The sequence below is a fragment of the Andrena cerasifolii genome, chromosome 1 (genome assembly GCF_050908995.1).
Source record: "Andrena cerasifolii isolate SP2316 chromosome 1, iyAndCera1_principal, whole genome shotgun sequence".
NCBI classification, from domain to species: Eukaryota; Metazoa; Arthropoda; class Insecta; order Hymenoptera; family Andrenidae; genus Andrena; species Andrena cerasifolii.
In genome coordinates this window covers 25,951,467-25,976,036 of record NC_135118.1, presented here as the reverse complement: position 1 = coordinate 25,976,036, position 24,570 = coordinate 25,951,467, and the positions used below count along the sequence as shown (strand labels likewise).

The 24,570-nt window shown below is 39.7% G+C and overlaps 5 protein-coding genes across 9 annotated transcripts; 4 read left to right on the top strand and 1 right to left on the bottom strand.

Annotated features, from left to right (window-relative positions):
* The first annotated feature begins 892 nt into the window (after nucleotides 1-892).
* On the top strand, nucleotides 893-6,534 carry LOC143372460 (uncharacterized). Of its 3 annotated transcripts, none has more exons than XM_076818636.1 (8): nucleotides 893-914; nucleotides 2,086-2,292; nucleotides 3,504-3,765; nucleotides 3,854-3,976; nucleotides 4,374-4,535; nucleotides 5,184-5,375; nucleotides 5,459-5,649; nucleotides 5,727-6,534. In XM_076818636.1, exons 2-8 carry the CDS (start codon nucleotides 2,099-2,101, stop codon nucleotides 5,890-5,892), a joined length of 1,290 nt encoding a protein of 429 aa, XP_076674751.1. In that variant the 5' UTR covers nucleotides 893-914; nucleotides 2,086-2,098; the 3' UTR covers nucleotides 5,893-6,534. The 3 variants fall into 3 exon arrangements, with proteins under 3 accessions (XP_076674751.1, XP_076674761.1, XP_076674743.1); XM_076818628.1 differs by lacking the exon at nucleotides 893-914 and adding an exon at nucleotides 984-1,324; XM_076818646.1 differs by lacking the exons at nucleotides 893-914; nucleotides 3,854-3,976 and adding an exon at nucleotides 980-1,324.
* Nucleotides 6,535-6,687: 153 nt separating this feature from the next.
* On the top strand, nucleotides 6,688-9,629 carry LOC143372447 (mitochondrial-processing peptidase subunit beta). Of its 2 annotated transcripts, XM_076818605.1 has the most exons (10): nucleotides 6,688-6,890; nucleotides 6,968-7,213; nucleotides 7,322-7,493; nucleotides 7,581-7,737; nucleotides 8,035-8,246; nucleotides 8,313-8,456; nucleotides 8,530-8,675; nucleotides 8,742-8,945; nucleotides 9,017-9,336; nucleotides 9,377-9,629. In XM_076818605.1, the coding sequence occupies exons 1-9, from the start codon at nucleotides 6,825-6,827 to the stop codon at nucleotides 9,155-9,157; spliced, it is 1,488 nt and encodes a 495-aa protein (XP_076674720.1). In that variant the 5' UTR covers nucleotides 6,688-6,824; the 3' UTR covers nucleotides 9,158-9,336; nucleotides 9,377-9,629. The 2 variants fall into 2 exon arrangements, with proteins under 2 accessions (XP_076674720.1, XP_076674729.1); XM_076818614.1 differs by lacking the exons at nucleotides 9,017-9,336; nucleotides 9,377-9,629 and having other exon boundaries at nucleotides 7,322-7,737; nucleotides 8,313-8,431; nucleotides 8,742-8,879.
* Nucleotides 9,630-9,854: 225 nt separating this feature from the next.
* Man1 (LEM domain-containing inner nuclear membrane protein MAN1) lies at nucleotides 9,855-15,893 on the top strand. Of its 2 annotated transcripts, XM_076818592.1 has the most exons (12): nucleotides 9,855-10,045; nucleotides 10,123-10,503; nucleotides 10,762-11,441; nucleotides 11,527-11,626; nucleotides 11,689-11,891; nucleotides 12,597-12,811; nucleotides 12,889-13,017; nucleotides 13,095-13,224; nucleotides 13,759-14,032; nucleotides 14,120-14,341; nucleotides 14,409-14,593; nucleotides 14,693-15,893. In XM_076818592.1, the coding sequence occupies exons 2-12, from the start codon at nucleotides 10,337-10,339 to the stop codon at nucleotides 14,818-14,820; spliced, it is 2,433 nt and encodes an 810-aa protein (XP_076674707.1). In that variant the 5' UTR covers nucleotides 9,855-10,045; nucleotides 10,123-10,336; the 3' UTR covers nucleotides 14,821-15,893. The 2 variants fall into 2 exon arrangements, with proteins under 2 accessions (XP_076674707.1, XP_076674700.1); XM_076818585.1 differs by having other exon boundaries at nucleotides 9,855-10,503.
* Nucleotides 15,894-17,721: 1,828 nt separating this feature from the next.
* LOC143372425 (uncharacterized) lies at nucleotides 17,722-19,279 on the bottom strand. Its single transcript, XM_076818572.1, has 2 exons — nucleotides 18,988-19,279; nucleotides 17,722-18,841 (listed from the first exon to the last, which is right to left on the bottom strand). Exon 2 carries the CDS (start codon nucleotides 18,313-18,315, stop codon nucleotides 17,965-17,967), a length of 351 nt encoding a protein of 116 aa, XP_076674687.1. The 5' UTR covers nucleotides 18,316-18,841; nucleotides 18,988-19,279; the 3' UTR covers nucleotides 17,722-17,964.
* A 322-nt stretch (nucleotides 19,280-19,601) lies between these two features.
* Nucleotides 19,602-21,270, top strand: Rpl9 (ribosomal protein L9). Its single transcript, XM_076818568.1, has 4 exons — nucleotides 19,602-19,739; nucleotides 20,409-20,547; nucleotides 20,730-21,057; nucleotides 21,146-21,270. Exons 2-4 carry the CDS (start codon nucleotides 20,410-20,412, stop codon nucleotides 21,250-21,252), a joined length of 573 nt encoding a protein of 190 aa, XP_076674683.1. The 5' UTR covers nucleotides 19,602-19,739; nucleotide 20,409; the 3' UTR covers nucleotides 21,253-21,270.
* Nucleotides 21,271-24,570: the final 3,300 nt, after the last annotated feature.

Here is a 24,570-nt window from a genome sequence, read left to right as displayed (position 1 = left end):
TTAGTTGATGCGAGTAAAATCTAGTGAAATCACACAACAGTTGAGTCTGCTGTACGCACCCAGGACGAAATGGAACGGAATGAATGAGCGCAATGCATTTGCTGCAGTCTAGGGTAGATATCCCAATTACCGTGCCCCTCGAATCCCACCGGGCCCCTCTGTAACTGCTAAACCTAACCTTACTTTCGTTTCTCAAAACGGGTGAACAGAAATTTATATTTGCATATTTTGCTTTTGTAATGAAAAGGTCATATTAAAATTACATAAAAACACCTCTCGTTGAGCAAAAAAAATGTTTTGAACAGTTCAAAGTTCAAAGACATATCCTAACAGCGGGAACGCTATTCAAAAAACGGCACGGGAATAGAGACAACGCATTTTTCAGGGCACGGTAATTGGGACAAAAACTTGTATTTTTATCTCAATTAAAAAAATATGAAAATTTAACATTTTCAACCCGAAGAAATGTCTTAATAATGAAAAAAGTTCAAAACACGAATATAAATTTTCACCAAGCGAAATTAAAGTAAGAGAAGTCAGTAATTTATTCCTTCGCGAGCAAGTCGGCGTTAAAGCACGGTAATTGGTACTTCTACCCTATGCACTCAATGCGCGAAACGAAACGCACCCCTAATATCAGCCGAATGTGCGGCACGTTGTCGCACTGACAAAGTTCGCACTCAGTGCGCACTAGTGCAGGCTGCCGAATGTGCTATAAGAAATCACCATTTGTTACTTAATGCGTATAAAGTTTCCGTTTCTGACACAAAAATAATGAATATCCCTGTCGTATATTATTTACGACCTATTCTGACAACATTTTGAAAACGAGAATCATCGGAACTGAACATTAAAATAGAGAAGTGTGCAAAACGAATGTTAATTATATGAACTCGGTGTTACACGAAGAAGAGGTATAGATTTTGTTCTCATCCGTGACACGGAACTTCATAAATGTTTTAAGACGCGTTGGATGTTCTCCGAGAACGAATTGACACACAACTTATTATTCGCAAAACTTTCCGAGCATTCGCTACTCGTATCTGTCGCCAACTTCAGCACGATCGTTGCGTTCGAATCGGGTTCCCGTGAAAAAAACCATCGTCGTTATCGGAAGTGCAATTTATAGGAAGTTGTTAAGCTGCATCGGAGAAGCGTACGCGATCCCCGTGTTACATGCATTCCTCCGAACGTTAGCGTGCACTGGCTGCATTATGCTGAAGCAATTCGTTGCCGAAACGACCTCACATCGGCTGTAACGACACACGATTGTGATATTAAACAGTGTTCCGATATTGTGACAATAACACTGTTTCGACTTAAGGTTATGTTGTGTTACTCATTGATTTTCGTCAGTGATTCAATAAATTTCGTGATCTGTCAGGAGAATTACTTTTCAAATATTAACGAGGACGCACCGATCCAATTCGAAGCTTTTCTTTTAAGATTCTTTTTAATTCAAATCAGGCATTCTTCTTTATAAATGATCGAAGATTGGGCCGTTTTATTTGCTTCTTTTCTCTCTCTCTCTCTGTGACAGAGTTTGTCGGTTTTCCGGGAAAGCGAGATGTAGGTGGAAGCTGTTTTGTTTTTCTTTCAATTTAAAACGATGGGCCCATGTTCAAAATTTTATGTTCGCTTCGAGAACCTTAAAGCTTCGGGAGTTGTAGCTATCAGCCAACTAGAAGTCGGTGAAAATTTTATCACTATTTCTGGATTCCGGCCAGAGGAACGGACCTCATTCAGCATTCAGAGTTACACTGTTTCCCGAACGAAACTTTCTTTGTGTTCGCCTGTCAGTTTCTGTTTGACAACAGAAAGCGTTGTTAGTCTGTAGAAATTCTTGGAGAGAGAATGCAGGAAGGGTCCGAGCAATTGAAACGGGCACTTATGATATCTAATCGTTTAGTTCGCTCAATTTCAGTAAAATACACCTAATGAATGATCCTAACGATGACTATACAGAAATATATGTCTTTGTGTTTGTAAACTAACGAATCTGTGTTTATTTCAACAGCATGGTTAAGATTTCTAAACGCGAATATGCTTCGCGGTTGTTTAACGTCGAATTAATTTGCTTCGCAGGTGTAAGAAAAACATGAAAATGAAACGCAGCAGGTCTATGTCTCCGAAGCCTTCGAGCAGCGAGGAAGATATGAAACACATAAAGCTCGGGGACAATGCGAAGATAAATGACACAGTATCGCATCCGCATATATTAGATTTTTCAGACGACGTTTTGCTAAATATTTTCAAGTATTTGAATCCTCAGGATCTTATTGCAGTGAGTTTGTAAGTATTAAGAGATTGTCGATGTATAACTTTCTTATATGGTCAGCAGGTTGGTACAAGGTCAGCGTCTTATCCTGCAACCCACGTTTGCGCGAACTTGTAAAATGGCAACAGCGCCTCACGGACGGATCCACTACAACCATGCACCGCCCCAGCGGGGAGCTGCCAGTGACCGCTGGACAGCAGTGATGCCCGAGCTCCGAAAATTTTAGGATGGTCTCTTTCAAATTAACGTCGCAAAGAGCTATTGCAAATTTCCCGGCCCAGGTCTTCGAGCCGCGCGCTCCACTTATATGATTGGTTTACAAAAAAGTCGTCACAAAAAATTTTAACTACGACTGGGTTGACCGCGGCGCTATACCCTTGTACGGAGATGTTTCACCACCTGCGTGTAAAAGCCACACTAATAGCACATCGTTCCAAAAAATGAAATTAACGGAAGCCGGTATACGCGTGGCGTTAAGTAGCCAAAACATTCAGACACAAAAATTCTAGAAAAAAAATTCAAACAACGCTACAATCAAAGACACGTCCCGTTAGTTACCCTTTACGTCTGATCTAGCTATGCACTGCATTAAGGATGCAATCATAAAAAAGAAAACCAGAACAATAGATACTGAGGTCTGCAGAACTAACACATAATTGAATAAAAATTTAATTTCTCAATTTCTGAAAGTAATGATACAGAAACAACTAGCCTATTGTTTATCAACACCGCGAATTTTAAAAACAGCATTAAATACAGTATCGAATAAACAGTTTGCAAAAGCTTTTTACAACAATTATGGTTAAAAAATTGATAGAAAAAAATTAGGTAAATGTAAAATATGTTAAATTATCAACCATTAAGAGGGAATATTTTTTTCTCATTTTTCGGCGCAAATTGCATTCCCAGTATCTTTTATAGTTCAAAAGTTATACGAAAAAGGGCCCAAATTTTTCCACCAGGGCCGGGAAATTCTGAATAGCTTTTTGCGACGTTAATTTGAAAGAGACCATCTCAAAATTCTCGAAGCTCGAGCATCACTGCTTTCCAGCGGTCGCTGGCAGCTCTCCGAACGCAGGGACCGGTGCATGGTCCCAGTGGAATGCGTCCGTGAGGCGGTGTTGCCATCTTACCTGTTCGCGCGAGCGCGGGTTGCAGGATAAAACGCTGACCCTGTACGTGGGTAATGATATATGTGTAATTTTTGCGAACAATGTATCACTAGGTGTTGTCAACGACTAGATCAAGTAGCGCAAGATAAAACTTTATGGAGACGAGTAGATTTTCGAGAGTCGCCCATACTATCGAAAGATGTAAGGAAATATATAAAGTTTCTCCAACCCATGACGACCAGCCTTGCCATTCGTGGTAATTTGTACTCCGACGGCAAAATAGGACTGAGTCCTTTTTTCTTCTCGGCTATTAGCATCGCGTGCACTCAACTAAAAGAGTTAGTTATCGAGAAATATTATATAAATGGAGATAAGGTACGCCTGAATATTGAATTATCTTTCTGGAAAAGAGAGAAAAGCTGATGCTATTGAAGCCGATGAATTATATTTGATGTATTTACAGATTCAAATAACTGATTTTCCTCGTACCATTGAAAAGCTTTCATTGAAAGGATGTGAAATGAGTTATTTGCACACTAATAAGTCGTATTTTTTCAAAATGAATTTCCATATGCCTAATCTAACAGTAAGGAACTTTACTTTACAATCGCATGTATATCTAACTTAATTCTCTGTAATACTTACGTATTTTATTACTTTTGCTTCGTACGATTTACTTTTTATGTTTGTTTATACATGAAATACTCTATAAATTACAGAACAACTGCTTATACTAATTGAAAATTGAGAAGTACTTTCACTTAATGCTCATTTGGTAGGTTCACTCTCTTCCCCATCCGTATTAAATAATAATATTCCAGCCATAAAAAGGAGGTGGACGTAAATTACATACAGTTCTACTTATTCCTCCGTTTACTCTTTTCAGTATTAGCACCTCGCATTCCCGTAATCGTTTGTTAATATGTTTGCGTTAGTTTTGTCCAGGAATATCTTATTATATTTAATCTGCCCGCATTTTTCAGTGTCTGATTTTAAGTAATTGTGAGTGGTTCACGCCGCATTCTCTATTGGTTATCAGCAAAATGCCAAAGCTAAAGGAATTAAGACTAAATTCATGTCACCGCCTGGGTGAATGCGTTGCTTACGCCGGCCTTGCGACAAGATTTGGATTCAAAACACTGGAGGTAAATATCACCTCGCGCACTTCTCTAACTTGACTTTCTCATTTAAGGGGGTAGTGGACTATTGGATACGTAAAATCGTTAGTCTTTTGACGCTAAATTACTTTGATACCAAACAATCGTTATAGTCGTGCTTTTGACAATCTTCTTAATTCAATATTCTTAAAAATAAAAAAAGTTTCAGTCCAATCGGATAATAACTTTTGGAGATACAGGTCCCACTGATTTGGATGAATTTTTTGAAGCCTCCACTTTAACGACTCCCCAGTGTCGTCTGCAATGATTAATTATAAAACAAAAAATATATTTCTATAATTTAAGACATCCTTAATACAATGCAAAAAGTCCCATTAAATTATATATGGTAGTTTTCCTTTAATTTATTCTTAATGGTCACCTATTTTTATGGGCTCCAGACCGTAACCTCCCTATAAGTCCCCTATGCCAATACCGCTCTGCGAGGCCGTTACTCGACGGTGCACTCAATTACGCTCGCTGTTATAACTTCAACAATTATTTGAATTTCTTCATGAAATTTTTGTTAAAATGTTAATAAATAATAGGACTTTCAAAATCAGAATAAAAAAATAATCGATTTTCTGAAGCTGAAATAATTCAGTACCCCCTTAATAACATCACATTCAATTTCAGATCCTCGATTTACGAGATACAGTACTTGGCGACAGCGAAGTGGGATTTTTCAGTTACACTAAAACTTTGACACACCTGTATCTGGAGTGCCCTTCCAGTTTACGAAATCCAGAATCAGCTGATCACGAACCACGACTTCTGCAAAGAGTAGCTTTGGACCAGCCCGTATACGAAGATGGGAACCTCGCGCAAGTAAGCGCATTGGCCATACGAAAGGAATATTATTACAATCTGCGTCGAAGTATAATCTATTTTCTTGTCCCCTTCGATTTCAGTTTCTGATCGAAGATGAATTTCGTTGGGAGAACTTTACCTTTGGACGCTGTTTAGTTACAGACAGAGCAATCTGTGCTCTTGGAAGCGACACGAGTGACCGTAGGATAATTCATAACCCAGAAGGAGTTATAGTCATAGAGGAAGACAAGCGGGTTTTCAATAATCCACACTTGAAGACACTGGTTGTTAGGTACGGTGGAACGTAAGAGAGGCCTCCAATTTCTCGACAACTGAGCAAAAGGAATGACAATCTTCAAACTGTTACAGAAATTACCCGCACGTCACGAACTCAAGCCTCGTGCACTTAGCTTTAAATGCGCCCAGTCTCGAACACTTGGACGTAACTGGCACTTCTGTGACGAGACAAGGTGTGGAAACTTTCAAGTCGCAGAAGGCAAACGTGAAAATAATCTCCTCTTTCGGCGAGACATAGTTGTAACGGGCTGTAATGAATCGTGAATTTGATTACATGGTTTGAATGTATGTTTAACTCATCTTCGAACATTGGCGAGCAATGTTCGGGAAGTACGGAGACATTCTGAAGGCTTTGATAACACGATACTTTTACGGTTGAATAGATCTATTTTCCGCTGGAGCTGAATAAACGTAAGGATTAGAAGTGGGCGACTTTTCATTTTGGTTTCACTGAGTAGTAAATGTAAAGGGGAAGATTGTAGAATAATGTTTGAGACTTGTGTTCCGATCTTACAATCTTTGTGCGAACTGTGTTTAGTATATTTATTCGCGAGTATTTGCAGTTCCACGATATTGTAAATAAGTATTTGTGTGCAATTTAATAACATACTAAATTTTATGTCGACACTCGTTAGTATAACAATGACGAGTGTGCTAGATTATTTTACGCTAGGCGTAACGAAACCTTCATTATCGGAACGAAGATACAGGTATACATGAAGTATCTGGTGTCCGTTATTCGAAGGGATGGGAGAACAGTTGTATCATAAAATGTTATTTTACTAATTCTGTGCTGTAGGAAATCATTCCATTACTTTTCCATATTGTTAATAACTTCATCGTATTATAATAAAACTTCTATTTCATTAAACTTACGAAATATCTGTTTTTATTGAAAGTATGTTACAATTGTACAGCGATATTTATGATTTTATTTATTCAACTTATATGTGGAAATATATATTTTCGAATTTTATAAATACTCCTAGTTTCAACAATCTTTTAAATGCGATCGATCACGCGCGAATAACGAAGGAAATGAAAAAGATGAAATGAACGAAAATGAAATTTGCATATTCAATTGTTATGCGCACGAGAGTAAAATGGTTTTTAAATGCATCCAATATGAATAACCTAAACTGTTTGCTGGATGAGTAATTTCTATTAAAAATGGTAGCGATCTCGAACTATTTGTGCCGTATACAAAGCAGTATTCTGTTGAAATATGTGCAAAGAGTACGTTGATTTCCCTAAATCAGTTACAGAAGAAAAGATTAACTCAATGATAACGTTGTGTTGCATTCATTTTCAAGGGATATGTTTCTGTCTCAAATAATCGTTACAAAACGTCTCAAGATCGTGCAAGTGCATCTAGAAAAGGGACTAAAGGTTTAGATAGTACAATAGAGTCTAGCACAGCGAGTAATGGCATGCATCTTGTGTGCGAGTGCAGAAGTTCTTTCACTACCACCCTGGGATGCTTCGTTCCAGCTGGCTCGATGCATGAAAGACTCGAGGAGCGTGGTAGCGCACTGTTTTTGCAGCACTTATTTTTCAGGGTAAGACAGAATGTATAATACAATTGGATTTCATAAGATTCCGTAGACAATCTATAGAAACGCTGACATTTTATTCGAGTTAATACTAAATATCTGTACTTAACATAGAGAACGGTACGCAAAAATCAGGAACAATTAGAGGTAGCTTTGCAAGAAATTGGTGGAAAAGTCGCTGCTATCGCCATGCGTGATATGTTCCTCTTTTACGGAACAGTACCTTCGCACAGAATAGACAAACTCGTTCAGTTCCTTGCGGATGTGATTCTGAATGGTGTCATATGTATGTTGAGGGAAGAACGTGCACTATTCGACACATTTATACGAGGCGTATTTACATACAACGTGTACAATTTCAACCACATTCCAGGTGACGGCGATGTTAGAAGAGAGAAGTATATAATTCTACACGAACTTGGTAAAATGGAGTCAGACCGGGAGCGAGTTATAATGGATTATTTACCAACCATGGCGTATCAAGATACTACGCTTGCAAATAGTATATATCCTACAACTGTTGAAATAAAGTAAGCATTAACATCCAAAGGTATTGTAAGTAGGGAATTCAATCCCGGGATCCCGGCTGTTTTTTGGATTCCATTTTTACATTTTGCAGTTCATAAAGTAATTTACGTTTTTAAAAATTCTCGGGACAAGTTGTAACTTGATATATCAAATCCTGGGAATTTTAGAATCCAAGAAATAGCCGGGATCTCGGGATTACGATGCCAGGATTGAATTCCCTAATTGTAAGTGCAATCACGAAAGCCTACTCGATGTACATTTTCTGTTCCAATTCACTTACCATGATGCCAAATTTTCAGGAACTTTTGTACAGAGAGTTTAAATGCTTTTCGAAGCCGTTTGTTTCAACCATGCTTCATGACAATGGTGTGCAGTGGATCTATCTGTTTAAACGACTTGGAAAGAACCATTATCAAGTATTTCCCTAGCGAGACAGAGAATCAAGAGGATTCGTCGAATGTTTCTAACTTAGCGGGTTACAGTGCAAAGCCACTTGAGTACCGATTCTCAGGTGAAGCAAATTTAAAAGCAATAATGTGTTGTTTGCCGTGTAAATGTTTCAAGTGAATTGTCGCAGGTGCTGAATTACGTCTGCGAGACGATGACGAAGAGTTAGGGTACGTGGCGGTAGCTATCGAAGGTCCGGGTTACAAGCAACGGGACCATCACTTCGCGCTTAATGTAGCTAAAGAGATTGTAGGTGCCTGGGATAGGACATGCAGTGAGCGACTATCCCGCTTTCCCGTAACAGTAATTCAGCGGAAGCTGTTTAGTGCTTGTACATTTATGTTCAGGTGGAGCGAATCATAACGCGCCGTATATCGCGCACTGTGCGTACAACACAGAATTGTGTTATATGTACAGATCATTCTTTCACGATTGGGCACGGACTACTAGTATCTGGGGATGTTATTACGTCTGCGAGAAATTAATGCTCGAGGTATACTTCTAGAGTTTACAAATCACGCTGCCCGGATCCTAATAATAATGGCTACCCTTCGCATAGGACATGATGTTTGCGGTACAACAACAGTGGATGAGACTGTGCACGACGATAACGCAGAAGGAAGTATCGCGTGCTGCAAATCAATGTAAAACGAAAGAGTTAATGATACTGACTGATCCGCTAAGTCGTTTCCTTGATATTGTTAAGAATCTCTATAGATATAGACATTACAAGCCAGTCGACCAAAGAGTCGCAGAGTACGAGGTAAAGTTCCGATCGAATATCGAATTCTCTAATATCGAGTAAAGGATAAACGGGTTTCGCAATTATTACAGAAAATAACGGCGAATAAAATAAGAGAAATCGCTGAGAAATATATCTACGACCAAAGTCCAGCTGTAATAGCTACAGGTCGTATTGAAAATTTGCCAGATTATTGTAGAATAAGAAGTGGAATGTATCTACTACGATACTGAAGCTCAGTTACGGAAGATTAAAACGACAGCGCCGCTCTTGGCTTAGTGTTTAAGTAGACAGTTTAGCGACTAACGCGGAGAATGTAATAAGGCTCTCGGAGCCTCAACAATAAATGTAAAGTCTGATCGAATCCAAAATTAACAACCACTCGGGCTCGATGTAACCATGCAAGTACAAGGTCCATTAAAGTCTGCACACTAAATTTCATTATAATGTAGGTTCGAGAGAACGTGAAAGTCAACAATGATTCCACTACGGTGCGGCATTAATATGTAAACAGCCTTCGATAAAGCAATAGAAAGGGGAAGATAACGATGAAAATAAAACTACTTTCCCATCAATCCCAATCGCGGGAGAAAATAGATTCTAATTTATTTTTAAACCATTCAAGCTTCCAGACCAGCATACTATATGTACTACCGATTAATTACATCGGAGCTACTACTCTGAAACGAAGCATCCATAACCGTTCTTTTATTAATAGCATTATTCCTTCTACGCTCGGAGAATAAAGGCTGCGCGTAATTCGATTGCATAGGCGTTTCTATAATTAGCGTATGAGCATTGACATTGCCCAAGCACATTCCAAAATGCCGTTCCAAAAATCACGAATCAGTGATGTGTAACTCGGTAAAAAATTTCGCCGGCGCTGCCGCCACGGAATATTTCCCCTGGCGGGACCGCGGACCCGAGGCCCCACGATTTCGGGCGGCGATAAACGCGGCCGGACGAGGAACGGGCGGTCACCAGCGATTTTAACGGGGAAGCGGAAGAAAAAAGTTAGGGGCAGGGTGGGCCGAAGTTCGCGGACCGGTTGGATTATCTCGATTAACCCTGCTCCGTGGCTGTCCGATGACAGGGTTGAGTGGCGTGAAACGCGTGAAACGGTGCGGACGAGTATGCGCGCGATCCCGACCGTTAGAAAATTGCGCCATTTTTTAGTTCTAACCAAGATTATTTACAGTGCGCCGCGGTGTTAACGCCGAGGCTTTTATGACATTGTGAGGGGTGGCACGTGTGAAAGCCGATAGTGGGTGTTCGATGCACAGCGGGGCGATCACAGCGGCTGGCGAAATTAATAAATTGCGCGTTGCGGCGGTGCTGGTGGGAGGAACGGGCACGAGGGGACTGTTTTACCGGGTTCTTTCGAGAAGGCCGCTCTTTCGCCTGTAAACAAAATGTCAGTGGACACGTTGAGTGACTCGGAATTACGTAGCAAATTGATGGAGTATGGGTACCCGGTGGGCCCCGTCACACAGACCACTAGGAAAATTCTGGCCAAGAAGCTGAAAAATCTGATCGAAACCAGAGGCGGCACGGGGTCACGGCACTCGCTGGCTGCCAGGTAAATTTCGCACATTTCTATCGTTGTTGTTCCCGAACGTTTCGTTGGATTATTTACGCGCCTCTGTATATAGACGATACTGGTATTTCAGTAGCGGCAGCATCACCCGCTTTTCCTGTACTTTAGTCAACGGATTCTCCGTTTTCCGCGAACTGGTTAATTTGCCAAGCTTTTTTAGACGTATCGCGGTGGATGTTGGGCTTATATAATGTTGGACGTGTGTGCGATGCTCGACGCTAACCAATGTTTATGTATTAGATACAGTAGCGATGACACAGATGACGACACGAGTACGACGACTAGCAAAAAGAAGAAGGCACCGGTGAACACCAGACGGCAGACTCTGGCGAATCCGATGCCTCCGCCGTCGCCGATTCTAATATCCCCCGATGCGAATGTACCGAAAAGCCCGGCTAAGAACAAAGGGGCGCACTCCGAGTTCAAAGATCCTATAGCGCCGGATTACGATAATTCCTTCACCAGCCACACGTTAACGAAAACCACGCAGACCAAGTATATGAAGACCAGTAAGACATCGAGCGTCACCGACGGCTTGGAAACTGGCTCGGACTCGGATGTTGTCGAGGAGAAAATCAAGTCCTATTCTCCTTCTAAATATTTGTCCAACGCTGGGAAGTCCCACGATCCCAGAATGTACAAGCGAGATGTGCCCGATCCGGAGCAGATTTCAAAATTGTACGACTCGAAGTCGAGGTCCATTCATACGATAAAGGACAACAAATACAGCGAATCGCTTTTCGATTCTAATATTTCGCCGATACAGTCTCCGGTCAAGGAGGATGTCTGCGCGAAGGACAATATGAATCAGAGAGATATTTTAGCAAATTACGAAACGCCATTCCTATCTGAATTTACCAGGAGACTTAGTTCGCGATCATCTATAAATTTACCAGCCAGCAGTTCGTCCAGTTTAAAAAGTAAGAGGCATTGGGTTTACGTAAAGCATGTATTACCGCATAACGTTCTTCTGTGAGTAACTCGTTATCGTGCACATTTTTTTAGGTCCGCCTTCGCGCCAAACAGCGTTACCAGAATTGAAGGAGAAAGATTCGAACGGTCACTTCTCCTCTTTAAGATCACTCTATTCCACGACAAGTCCAAGGTACGTAGAGGAGGCGATTAATACAAACCTGCGTTATAATGGAACGTAAATTCGGGTTCCAGGCATGTAACGTCATCCTTTGATAGGCCGCAAGAAACGATCAGTAGATCATTCGAGCCGTCGAACAGAAGAGAAGATATGCGCAACAACCAAAACATGGTGTCTGTGATTTTGGTAGTGGTACTCGCTTTATTTTTTGGAGTTCTTGCCGTTATATACTTGGGACTTGGTGGAAAATCAGAAACTTTTCCATCACCTTCACCGGGTAGGTATACAGAATTGTAATACTGTCTAAGATATATGGAGAAATGTTTAAGGAAATACAATGGAAATTATATATTTTTAACTAACTGTTTGTGGGAAAGCTTATCACTTCAACTTATTAGTATTAACAAGAAGCACGTTGCAATATTTATCAGACTCGCATTAATGTACCGGAACAGAGAAGGTGATTAACGTTTAGAGAAGTGATGCATATAAATCTGTAAAGCCAGGGATTATAAGTTTAATCTTGTTAAGATATTTTGTACTTCACAACTCATTGATTCATTATACGAAATTTATTCATCACATTGCATGGCATTGTATTAGAATCATTAAAGTTAGGAGAGGAATAGAGTAATATTAGTAATCGTTTTAGTAACTTGAAGGTACGTTTTTAAATCGAGCAATGTGTAATCAATCTGATGAAACTATTTTAAATGTGTATTGTTTTTTTTTTAACATGTACAATAAAATAATAAGTATTAACAATATGTATTTAATTTTTATATTTTATTTCCTTTCCCGTTATGATGAGTTTCTTCCCCGTTTTCTATTGTTCGGTTGAGATGTCCTTCATAATTTCTCCTTCTGTGTACATTCTCGTGCATACGGTTACAGAAACATTATAATACAGATTTTCTTGAAATTCAGATTCACATTACACGACGTTCGATAATGGATTCTAGTCTTATATTTCAATTTGTAGATAGCAACATACCACTATGCTTTCTCGGAGCCGACCTCGAAGCGCCTGGAGTTAATTGCGTAATGAAAGAAAACGTAGATTCGGTACTTGGGCTGTTAAAGCGGCTTCAACCGATTTTAGCGAAGAAGGCCGTATCGACGATATGCGACAATTCCAGCGAGACTCCTTATCTGACCGACTCCGAGATCATGCAAATGTTCACGAGCGACAAAGTGGTACGGCGAATCGTTATTACGACGGAGCTACAATTCTGTCGCGCACTCACCACCCGTCCTCTTCGATCGTTTTACAGAAGAGCCTGGAAGTGAAGGAGGACTTGCAGAATGCACAGTTGCTCGTCATACAGAATCCCAAATGGGGCATATCTCTCTTAGACATAAGCGACGACAACGGAGCCTTCGACGAGGTCGTGGACTCTTTGGTATTGTAAAAGAAACATTCGACCGCGCTTCAATCAACACTATCGATTAATATCCGAAAGGCATTCTTCTCTTGCAGGACCACTTGTTCTCCACCCGCCTGAATGGGAAAGTCGGGATGATTATCATGAGCCCGGATTTGCCGATGCAGTGCCTCCTTAAGAACAAGCTTCTCCGCATATTCTCCTTTCTCCTAATCGTGTCACTTGGTAAATTTTTGACCGACTTATTATGGGAAGAAATCTGTTGAGAGTATAACCCGAGATTTTTTATAACGCAGTAAATGTTGTTGTTCGGAAAGCATTGCGTTTAGTAAATTAATTTCTTTGTTATAATGTGCTAGCATGTAATGTATTAAGGGAACGGTTCTAACGTGCATGTTGCGGTGGTAACATTAAACTGAGAATACATTGTGTATACGGATATGTGGTACAGGGTGTCCCAGTATTTGAGGGGGTGATTCCACGCGAAAGAAAAATAAGTCGAAATATTGGAATGAATTCCTTTCATTTGAGGCTTCATGTCTTACTTTCATTAATATAGATAATAGCGCTTAATATTTATAAGTCGAGTTTCTCGAAAGCAGAGCCTCGAATGAAAAGAGTTTATTCTATATTTTCGTCTGACATTTTTCACGTAGGATCACCCCCTCCTCGATCGCACCATCGATACTGGGACACCCCGTACATTCTGTTGTATCGTACTAAATAGTTTGTGTAAATAATACTGCAATATATTCTCAGGCCTCCTAGCAGCTATAGGGATGCAGAAATTGTTCGTTTGGTATATAAGGTATAAGAAAAATACCGAGAAAGAAGTATTTACACTTGTTAGCGAGATAATTAACATGGTCGAAATGCATCATCAAAACGCGGCAGTCGCATCGCCTGGCGGCACGCAAGAGAGCTTTCTTGCTATAAATCATGTGCGTGATAATCTCATACCGCCGAGAGATCGTAAAAAGATGTCTGGACTTTGGGAGAAGGCGGTGAAGTTTCTGGATGAGAACGAGTCCAGGTGAGAAGCTGTAGCGAGCCGCAGCGTATCCAAGTAACGGAGTTGTTACGCCCCTGCGTGCGAAATAAACAAACCTTAATTCCCCAGGATACGAAGAGAAGTGCAACAGGTTGCGGGGGAAGAGTTCCATGTGTGGCGCTGGTTACCAAATAACAGCCTGAACAGGTCGAATACGCAGAACTCTGTCTTGAACAAGAAGTCCAAAGTGTGGCAGGGTCAGGCATTCGAGACGATGGAAGGTTCGGTTAACAGTTTAACGTGCTCGCCGACACCATGCTTGAAGATAAGGCACATGTTTGACGCAGAGGTGTAAGTATTTCAGTCGGGCCTATTTACGCGCGTTATCTCTCCATACTTATGCGTCTGGTGTGTTCAGAGAATTTGAGGATGATTGGGAGACCAAGGTGCAAGACGCTATTTTAGAGAAGTGCGGAGAAGGTGTGAAAATACTTCACATCCGCGTGGATCGTGGTAGTCGAGAAGGATGCGTATACATGAAGTGTATGTCACAAGAAGACGCAGGGAAAGCTTACAGGGCTCTGCATGGATGTTGGTTCGATGGTGGGTGTTTAATTGATAATTAGAATCTATCGAAGGCCTTAAAGTGAACGACATTTTCGTTACACGTATAGCGATGATTATTATGCGAAACTCTTCCAGGTCACTTAGTAACCGTGAAGTACCTGAGATTGGAAAGATACTACGAGAGATTCCCAGATGCACGCCGCTGTACAATACCCTTGAAGCCAAGCAACAATCAACGATTATCCATGCAGGCAGACTATTAGGGATCCCATTCGGATGTAAACTGACAAAATACCTCTTTGCTTGTACATATACACGATAACAAGCAGAATTTGAATTATTGCCGCTGAATGATTGTTTGCGGACCAGAATTCGCAGAACAACTTCTATTTTTTGCTCTGGAAGAGAGTAGAACTTCATATTATCGTGCAGAAGTACAGAATCCGAGGGATTTGTAATTGTGTGATAACATTCTAAGAATCGAAGCGGGCGGAGACTTTTTATAAGCATTTTCATTTCGATTTTGTAACGTGTTATTATTACCACTACGTTCTATTGTCTTTTCTTTCTTTTTTTTTTTAATATCGAAGAGAAATCGAAAATGAGACTCAACAATTACACTATTTATAAAACCATTGTAAAGTAAGTGTAAAGAAAAACATTGTTTCGATGCTGCATTTTATGAAGTTTCCAAGTAGCAATATACAAGTCAAGAATATGCATATCCAAATTTCTATATTGTAATATATTTCTTTTGTGCATCGAAGGAAAGCATTTAATTTACCGATGTAACATTTGAACCACCCTCCCCCAATGCTATGTGTTTGTAGCCATTGCACAAGCTGGTAACGGTCGCCCGCACTCAGTTAACATTCAATAAATGGAAAATCGCTTCTCCTTACGTGACAATTGTTTATTAATGTTCGAAGGGTTTCATAAAATGTACCAAGAAAATTCGAGTGTAAAGTGTACAGAGTACAATACTGGTGAAATTTTTGAATATGTTACACAAACGTGTTATCGTAGTCTATAACGTAGCTCTTATCTGACTTTAATAACTATAGTTGATACGTAGGTAACGAGATCAATGGAATATAATATGTTTTATAGGCAAACGATGCGAAAGGAAGATATAATCTTAAACATTTAAAGTATTGAGTCATTTTACTCGTAACTTTTATTTATTTTATTTCAGTACACAGGTATTGTAAAATACAGTTTATTTCATATTTTGTAGTATCCATATTTTAATACTTCCATTTATGCACATCGACGTATAACAACGTATATTGCTACTTAAAATAACAAATAAAATAAATCTTTTGTATTTTGTGTACTTCTCAATCATTTTTGATATCCAGACACATTGTAACGTAACGGAAAGCCAGCTGGAATGTGTTCGTGAATTTTATAAGACGAAGGAGGTGTTTCCGCGTTTGGCACAATTTACTCTTTAAGGGGTCTACTTTGATCGGCCAAAATATTCAGCTGTTTTTAAAGATTTTTTTTTCTTGGTAAATACAACGTATAATGACATAAATCTTCTTGGCATTTATTCAGCTAGTCTTATATTATACAAAAGAAATGTAAAAAGAATTTTTTAATTTGTTTTAAATATTTCTTTATAGCGTCAATAATGGCGCCGTAGAAAAGAGGTATTGCCCATGGACATAGGAATATAGGGACGAAGGAATAGTTAGTTATTTTACAGAGTGTACGTATTTGAGGGGTTTGGGGAGAGCACCTACATCTGCCTGGATTTGATTGGTTGCATTCTACGCATGCTCCGTACCGCTAATTATGAAAAAGTGTTTGCTACAGATTAGTGCATACAGACGTCTAATTGTAAATATATTACAATTACCGGATTCACTTTAAAAATACGAAAACGTTTCAAAAGTGTTCATTTTGCTATTTTTTCATAAAATTTGAACCTTTTACAATATAATAAACACTTCACATAAGTGCAAATCATGATAATTATCAATTTATTCACTTCTGTAAAGTACGTATTCCTTATCGTTTCCGGTAAGGATTTAGCTAAATCCATCGAAATCTTCATATGCATTTTTGAATTTTTTTTTACTATGCTTTAATTGTTTGAAAGTGCAACCTTCTCGTTTGTAACACATACATTAATAGTTTAACTTAATTAAAAAAAATTCTTTCCTTATTTGTTTATGCGAGTTTTTTTGTACGGCTTCTTTAAGCATAAAGGCACGGTAATTGGGACATCTACCCTACATGGAGGTCTCATGTCTTTCTCTCTCGCACCATGTTGGCGACAGTTTCAAGCTCTGAATGAGACCTCTATATATATATATATATATATGCCAAAGAGGAGATACAATAAGAGGCGTCAGTCCGGGCGGAACCTTTGAAGTCCTTACTTGACCTTGGCATTTAAATTGGTTGTCTATTCGAGCGGGATATTCAAATCGACTAAATGTACCTTACCGCAATTTGCTGTTATTGCCGAAGTTTACCGTGGTGTACCGATCATTGCCGAATGGTCATTTAAATTGATTGTCTAGTGATTTCCCTAGTTTATGTCTGTCCTTGTCGAGTGACGCCTCTTATTATATCTCCTCTTTGCTCTTAGTATACCTTCTCTTCGACTCTCGCGGTGTTGCCATTTTGCCTTCAACACGGCTAGTAGTTGGCTAGTAGTGGAATGCGTAAGTTTAAACGTACACGAACAAACGTTTTATAAATGAAGAGAAACTGCACGAGAATGCTGATTTGCCACAAACAGTGAAGTGTACAAACGCAATTTGAGGTCAATAATGATTGGCTTCGTTTAAAGCAATTAAGAAAATAAATTGTAATCCTTTCCTCCAATCACAGATTCGTTATATTTTGATATCTCTGATTTAACAATATTTACTACATACGTAAATTTCAATGTACAAACAGTTTATAATGTATATAAATCATAATGATAACAAACAAGTTGTATGTACATGTTTCGAGCGACTCCAACAAGCGATAAGGGAAAGTAGAACAGTGTGCAAAGAGTATTATCTTTTAGTCACAGCTTATAACTTTTTCTAATAAGAAACAAATCGTCTACTATTTTATACAAAAATCCAACCAATCACTGTTCAAAGATTGGGTAGCTTTCCAAGCTTCTGTGTGTTAAAGGGAATTCAAGAAATTTCAACGAACACAAGATTTCACAAAATATATACATCAGTCTTTACATATATTTACAGTTTGTTTAAAAATATTACAATGTTTGTTACCGAAGCATCACCGTTTGTATTCGAAGCGTGCATAACGTGCGTAGACACGTTTCTTCTAACAAAAATATAAAAGGTACTCACGCTTCGAATACAAACTCTCTTAATATCTTTTAACCTCTTCCCGAAACGACCTTGATTAACTACTCTGTATAATCAGAATGATTAATCAAGCTCCTCCAGTAACCGATGAGCTTTCAGAACTTTCTTCAGCTTCATGAGTCTATAGTTCATCAGCTGCACTATGCTCTCGTAACACGATATACATTCCCTCTGTTTAGCGACTTGCTCCTGCAACTGCGCTATCAACAAATCTTTTTTATCGAACACCTCGTTCGTAAACATCGCTCTCTTTACACTTTTCTTAGAAATAAACGTGCCCGACTCCTCCTGCTTAACGTCCACTTGCGTCGTGCTTCTCTTTTCGCCCAAACTTTTCCTAACTTTGTTATCCATGCTTAACGTAAACTCGCACTCGCCTTCAAGCGAAAAGGAACTTAAAAGATTCTTCGGCATAAAGTACCCTTACATTCGTCAGAATTTTGCACAATCAGCACTACTGCATTCTAATAATATACTTCGAGTATGAAAGTGAGCTAAACATCAGTATTTATTAAATATCACAACTTTATTCACAGCAAAGTAGATTCGAATTATAGGGAATCTAAAACATCATAGAACTCTTGCAATCGTGAATATCCGTAAAAGCCAACTAAAGAAAAACGACGTTCCTCGAACTATAATTTTCAAACTCTCGTGTACTTATTTTTGTTCCTATAGTTTCGCTTTTTTTTCTATTAAAAGAAAAACAGGTAGACCTGGTAGGTTCGACGAGAATTCAAAATAACCGTGGAAATTGTTTATCGTGTGCTATATTTCAGGCTACTGGTAATGTTACTTCATTGATATCGTTAAGCTGCCGTTGGATTTTCATGTTTATTTCGAATCATTCGCGTTCCAAGCGTCCTTTGCGCACCGATTCTCCCAGGCTGATTCCATTCCAACAAAAGTCCCTTCAGCAATGGCACTCCCGTGACCGAAGCTGCACGCAACATACGATTCGTATTGAATAGGTACTCCTCATAGAAATAACAGTGATACAGAAATTCCTCGCCCAACTGCGGGGCCCGGCGATCATACGGGGCAGGTCGAATAACTTCTATGCGTGTGCGTAAGAAATTTACTTACGGCGGCTCGAAATCGTCGCGATACCTCGGGATTTTCCTGAAGTACTTATCGTGCACGAAAAGTAACCAAACGACCGTGCGTTATCGCGCGAATGGGAATATCGTAAACCTTCAGCAAACCCTCGATCGACTTTCAAAATCTTTCTCTGAATAACACGAGTGTACCAAGCTTCGCGCGTACTTTAAAGTAAAACGCGGGACTAATGGCTAAAAAATCACGCACAAAAGACACTAGTGGTGACTAGCTACTTAACTTCAGTAACGCCATCGGCCATTTTGCAGTTAGAGGTTTGGTTCCAACTTTTGGGCATAGGAAAACCGAATTGTAGATGTCCCTTGTAATATCTTATATAGTAAATTCGATGGGAAGATTTGTAATTAAACATTTCACGTTGTTATTTAATTCAGTAATACGAGCACTACGTAAAATCTCATATATTTCGCGAGTCGAATGTATGGATAAGAATAGATTCGATAGTTTCTTCGTAGAATGGAATTCATTTTAAAACGAGGAAGCTTTTACGTTTGCTAAGCTTCTTCTTTGTACGCGTGATGATATTAGCATCGTAAATAACTCAGTATTTTGATTAGAATAAAATTGAATAAAATTCGAAACGCTCCACCTGCAGGCAAATCGCGGTACTCGAAATTGAGCACGATTTTCTGATCTACGAGTTTCATTCGTTCAGAAAGTTAGCAGACATGCTTTTCCAGCGCTTCGGTCTTTTCCGGTTATCCCATAGCGTGTGCGAGGTAAAGGAATTATAAAGAGAAGGGATACTTAGTGAAATCCAAAGCAATCCTGCAAATGCGATAAACGTTGCGATATATTATTCGTATTGTTTCGTATTAGCTACTACGTTTGTGCGGGAGCTGAGTATTATTTTTGGCAAAAGTGATCGTTTTGATCGTAGTGGAGCATAACCTAGCTTTCCCCGTTTCTGTCAACATCTTTCGTACAAAACGTTGCAGCGCGTTTATTTGTCCCTTGCTTCTGAGTTAACATTCACTACGGTCTCGCGAATGTGAAAAATTCATTCTCATTTCATTGCTTTTTCTATCGAACTTAAAGCTATGTGGCGTGTTGACATGATGTTGTGGTTAGAAAGTAACCTAGAAACTGTGCTTTACGCATCGAACGGTAAATGCGACGAAATGCAAATGGTACGATAGAGTATTTGATTGTTGCACTGTTATCTTGCGCGCGCGGTAAAATTTCAGGCAAAATTAGGAAATCACTTTCAGTCAGATTTTAGCGAATGAAAACGAAGATGCGATAGTCGGGATAGATGCTTTAAGTAATCTTTTGTACAATCGATACTTGCCCGCACAAATAGAAATATGTGTTACTGTATAATTGATAATTGTTCTTTGCTTAGTTCGTAAGGTTGAATTGTACTTTATGTTTCTAACGCTTTACAGGATGAAGCAAATAGTAACGAATCAAACTGTGAAAATACCTGAGGGACTGACTGTAACAGTCAGGTCCCGTTTGGTTACCGTTAAAGGACCCAGGGGGATCCTTAAACGTTCTTTCAAGCACCTTGCACTCGACATTCGCGTGAGTAAACATAATTAGTCTTCTGTCGACGATAGCTTGCGAAGTTAAATATTGTTTGATGATACTTGGATTCCCCTTCATTTCCTTATAAATGACAAATCCTTGTCTGATCAATTGGAGGCTAGGAAGAGGTAACGGTGCAACCCAGGGTAACTTTTAAACATGCGTTCCTTCTGTATTAGATGCTCAGCCCAAGGTTATTGAAAGTGGAGAAATGGTTCGGTACGAAGAAGGAACTAGCGGCTGTGCGCACAGTTTGCTCTCACATCGAGAATATGTTGAAAGGCGTGACAAAGGGCTACCAGTACAAAATGCGAGCGGTATACGCTCACTTCCCCATTAACTGCGTTACGACCGAAAGCAACACGGTAATAGAGATTCGTAATTTCCTGGGCGAGAAATACATCCGTCGCGTGAAGATGGCGCCAGGAGTGACGGTCTCGAACTCGGCCAAACAAAAGGACGAACTGATTATCGAAGGGAATTCTTTAGAAGATGTCTCTCGCTCTGGTAAGTGTTCGATAATCTGTAGCGCGGAAGTAAAGGAAAGGAGCATTTTAAATGCGATGTTCGATAACGCATTGACGAACGTTTTTAGCCGCTCTCATACAACAATCTACAACTGTAAAGAACAAGGACATTAGGAAGTTCTTGGATGGCCTGTACGTGTCAGAAAAAACAACAGTTGTACAAGACGATGAATAAATGTTATTCGCAATGTGAGCGCGATTTTCATTAATTCGTACTTTGTTATGGACCTATCATTATGAATAAACTATTTTGTATTATGCGCGGGCGTTTCTGAAGTATAAATAGTCACGGTAATTTATCATTCGATGCTACACTTATAGCAGTATACAGGATAAATTATTCCGAGCCGTAAATCATTGGAAATAACGATCGCGGATGATTAACCCCGCGGGGACACGGGAGTAACAAGTCTGATGCTTTTACTTTGTTTCCTTGAAGACTGCTTTTTTTTCAGCTTAATTATATACCATTACGGACAGAAAATTATTCAATCAAAAGATGCACAAAAAAGCCTATTACGGCATTTTGAAGTTACGAACAAAATAGAATTGCGTACGCCGGCCGTATCTTAGCGTAACTATTCACGGCTCGTGTCCCAGACGGTTAATACCTGTTTTATGTAAAAAAAGAAAAGAGTAAGATTTATGATCGGAAAGGCTGAAACCATTTTATATAGTTTAGAAGTTCAGAACATTTACAGGAAGTGGAACGTGCACGATGATAGTAATATCTGCAGATAAATCCTCGCGAAGCAAATAATAACCGAGCAATTGATACATTATTAATATTGTGATAAACTGCAGAAACCGTGAATACACGATCCGGTCGAGCGACTATGTTAATAGCACGTGGTTAAACTTGATAAATACCGTAAGACCAGGTCAACGGTCATTCTGAATCATATTTCATTACGATAGCAGCCACTTGGCTACCAAAGCCCTATTAGTTCGATTAATTGCATTGTTCAATTTGATCTTATATTTAAGGGTACACTTGTTCCTGTAACGCCTGCCCTTCATTTTAAAGCACTGCTGGTTTGACTGACAATAAAGCAGTCTCTGTAATAATTAATTAACACGTAACAGTCGATAACTTTTTCTTAGTCACTTTTCTGAATTGGTGAATGAGAAGTAACATTAAAAAGTGATCGCACCAATTAAGTTGTTATTCACTCTCGTTATCGTATATTACAGAGATATTACGTGAAATACGTTTACCAAGGTCCTGTATCTTAAATCGAATGCAATTAGTAAAACGAAGAAATACTTATTAGCGCGTGGACTTATAAAAGGAAGCTGTTACAGAATGTATAATTAGGAACTTAATCTGCACGTAACAGGTTCCGCGTACACGCAAATAACTTCGTTAAGAAGTCGGAAGTACACGTGTGCCACAAAACGATATGTATTAAAGGATTAAAGGGACCAAAAGTTATTTCTTGCGTACCAGTCGACAAGAAAATAGTTTAGATTAACAGGCATCAAAGTAGATTTCGCACGTATCTACACCCTAAGTGACAAGTCAGAAAATCGACTAACGATAAAGCAGTTTCATCGCGAAAGTTAATTCTTTCGATACCCCGTGTCTTTTTTTTCACTTGCGGCACGTGGGTCATCGATGACCCACGCTTTGACACTCGCTGCGCGAACATTAAACACTCAGTACTCAAGAAAGTTAAATCGTGGTAAGTTACTGTTTGCCGTTCCTGAGAAAATAGAGTTGTTATAGTTACCTACAGAAGCTTCAAGCTTTTGTAATATTATTTGCGACGTTACATTATGGCGTGCTCACTGTTTCTTCATCTCAGGGCGTGTATGTTACAATCTCCATTAATGTCAATTAACTGCTACTTTGTTGGTCTTATCTGCGAACGCAACGCGTTCGATTCACCGAAGTTATTTAACTTCTATAATTATGAAGTTCTGAAAAGTTGTTCAAGAGGAAGTAGTTGCAAATTTACAAACCTGATCACATTTCTTTGTTAGCCTTTGCCGTATGTTTGTTTCAAACGCAAGAATGTTTTCCGTTAATCGGGATTAAAGGGGCGGATTTGGAGATCTGGCGCCCCTAGGTTAGCAAGCACCTGCCGCCCTTTCCGTGAAATATCATCAATTATTTTAATTTAATAGAAAACTCACGTATGAGTTATTGCTATTCTGCTACACGCTGAAAGTTGTTTCAAGCCTCTTGGTTTCAAGATCACCCTTCACTTTTGGTGTGACGGAAAATAAATAGACATTTTATTTTAGACCTATACATTTTATGCTATTATTGTCAGTGAAAAAATAAAAAGTAACAAACAAAACAATTTTGCTATCTTTTTCAATTTCTTTCGCCCAAAAATTTGCCTCCCTAGGCTGCAGCCTACTAGGAGCCGTCCTTAAATTACGTAAGACTAAATTTTTGTGATTTCTGACCGCAAATATAAGAATTCGCAAGCTATTTAAAAAATATTTTTTTATTTAAAAATATTTAAAAAAATTACGTAAGAGGCTACCTGACTCCCTCTCCCCTCTTGTAGGAAAACGTAAAAAATTCGCAACCACCTCCCCCCCCCCCAAAGGCTTACATAATTTAACCCCTCGGCCGACCGTTTAATTCCGACCACCGGCACCAAATCAGCACCAGCGGTGAGCCACGCTTCGAGCCATTTCACGGTTCGGCTCAGCGTCCGAAGTTGTCAATCGCACACGCTTAGCCCCGTTACGCAGTTGCAACAAAGTAAACACATGTGTATGCGGCCAGGAATAACTGAGATGAAAAGAAAGGCATCGGCGAAAATTTGAGTCGTAGTATCTACTAACCACGAGCCTGACCTTTGGTGTTTACGTTTCGCCCGATCGACGTGCCACGGGTCTCACCCGTGCTTTCCATCTTTGGCCCGATCGAGATACCACGAGTCTCACTCGATGTTGTAAGCCAAGGGATTAAGGACGAACCGTTAGCCTACATAGAAATCCGCCCCTGAATACAGGCACTGCACGGTACCGAAGGATATAAATAGTGTGCTGCAGCGCGTGGAAGGATTAGGTGTAAGAGGCGGTTGCCCATTGGTAGGCGTATTCCCCACTGAAGCTCCGACGCGACGGGGTTTTGTCACCTCATAATGTATGCCCCCTTCTCTTTACAATTGTTAGTTACAGAAATCAATAAATACTGAAGAAAGTCTGTAAAAACCTTTTAGCAATTCTTTCGAAAATAATGCAAGAGACCTCCTCGCATAAGAAACATTGAAAAGAGAGTGGGCACTGACAACAGAGTTAACGCACCACCGACTGCACCACACGGGAACAATCTATCCCGGGAGAGCTGCGAGTCGTGTGCGGAGACCGCGCATAGGCGTTCAAGGAGCACGGTAATCTAATTACAACCGCGCTACACAATATCGAGCCGACGGAACGACGCGGATGAAAAATACCACCCCCCGCGATAACACCCCACGCGAACACGTCTAATTGCACCCGACATTTCAAGATACCGTGTATATCGCCC

Bases quoted from the DNA above. Each gene is read 5' to 3' on its own strand.
- LOC143372460 (XM_076818636.1), top strand. From the start codon at position 2,099: ATGAAAATGAAACGCAGCAGGTCTATGTCTCCGAAGCCTTCGAGCAGC. The intron at 3,977-4,373 runs GTAAGGAACTTT...CGCATTTTTCAG, and splicing joins TCCATATGCCTAATCTAACA to TGTCTGATTTTAAGTAATTG. The intron at 5,376-5,458 runs GTAAGCGCATTG...CTTCGATTTCAG, and splicing joins AAGATGGGAACCTCGCGCAA to TTTCTGATCGAAGATGAATT.
- LOC143372447 (XM_076818605.1), top strand. From the start codon at position 6,825: ATGGTAGCGATCTCGAACTATTTGTGCCGTATACAAAGCAGTATTCTG. The intron at 7,494-7,580 runs GTATGTTGAGGG...ACCACATTCCAG, and splicing joins GATTCTGAATGGTGTCATAT to GTGACGGCGATGTTAGAAGA. The intron at 8,946-9,016 runs GTAAAGTTCCGA...CAATTATTACAG, and splicing joins AAAGAGTCGCAGAGTACGAG to AAAATAACGGCGAATAAAAT.
- Man1 (XM_076818592.1), top strand. From the start codon at position 10,337: ATGTCAGTGGACACGTTGAGTGACTCGGAATTACGTAGCAAATTGATG. The intron at 11,892-12,596 runs GTAGGTATACAG...TTCAATTTGTAG, and splicing joins TTTTCCATCACCTTCACCGG to ATAGCAACATACCACTATGC. The intron at 13,018-13,094 runs GTATTGTAAAAG...CTTCTCTTGCAG, and splicing joins ACGAGGTCGTGGACTCTTTG to GACCACTTGTTCTCCACCCG.
- LOC143372425 (XM_076818572.1), bottom strand. From the start codon at position 18,315: ATGCCGAAGAATCTTTTAAGTTCCTTTTCGCTTGAAGGCGAGTGCGAG.
- Rpl9 (XM_076818568.1), top strand. From the start codon at position 20,410: ATGAAGCAAATAGTAACGAATCAAACTGTGAAAATACCTGAGGGACTG. The intron at 20,548-20,729 runs GTGAGTAAACAT...CTTCTGTATTAG, and splicing joins ACCTTGCACTCGACATTCGC to ATGCTCAGCCCAAGGTTATT. The intron at 21,058-21,145 runs GTAAGTGTTCGA...GAACGTTTTTAG, and splicing joins AGAAGATGTCTCTCGCTCTG to CCGCTCTCATACAACAATCT.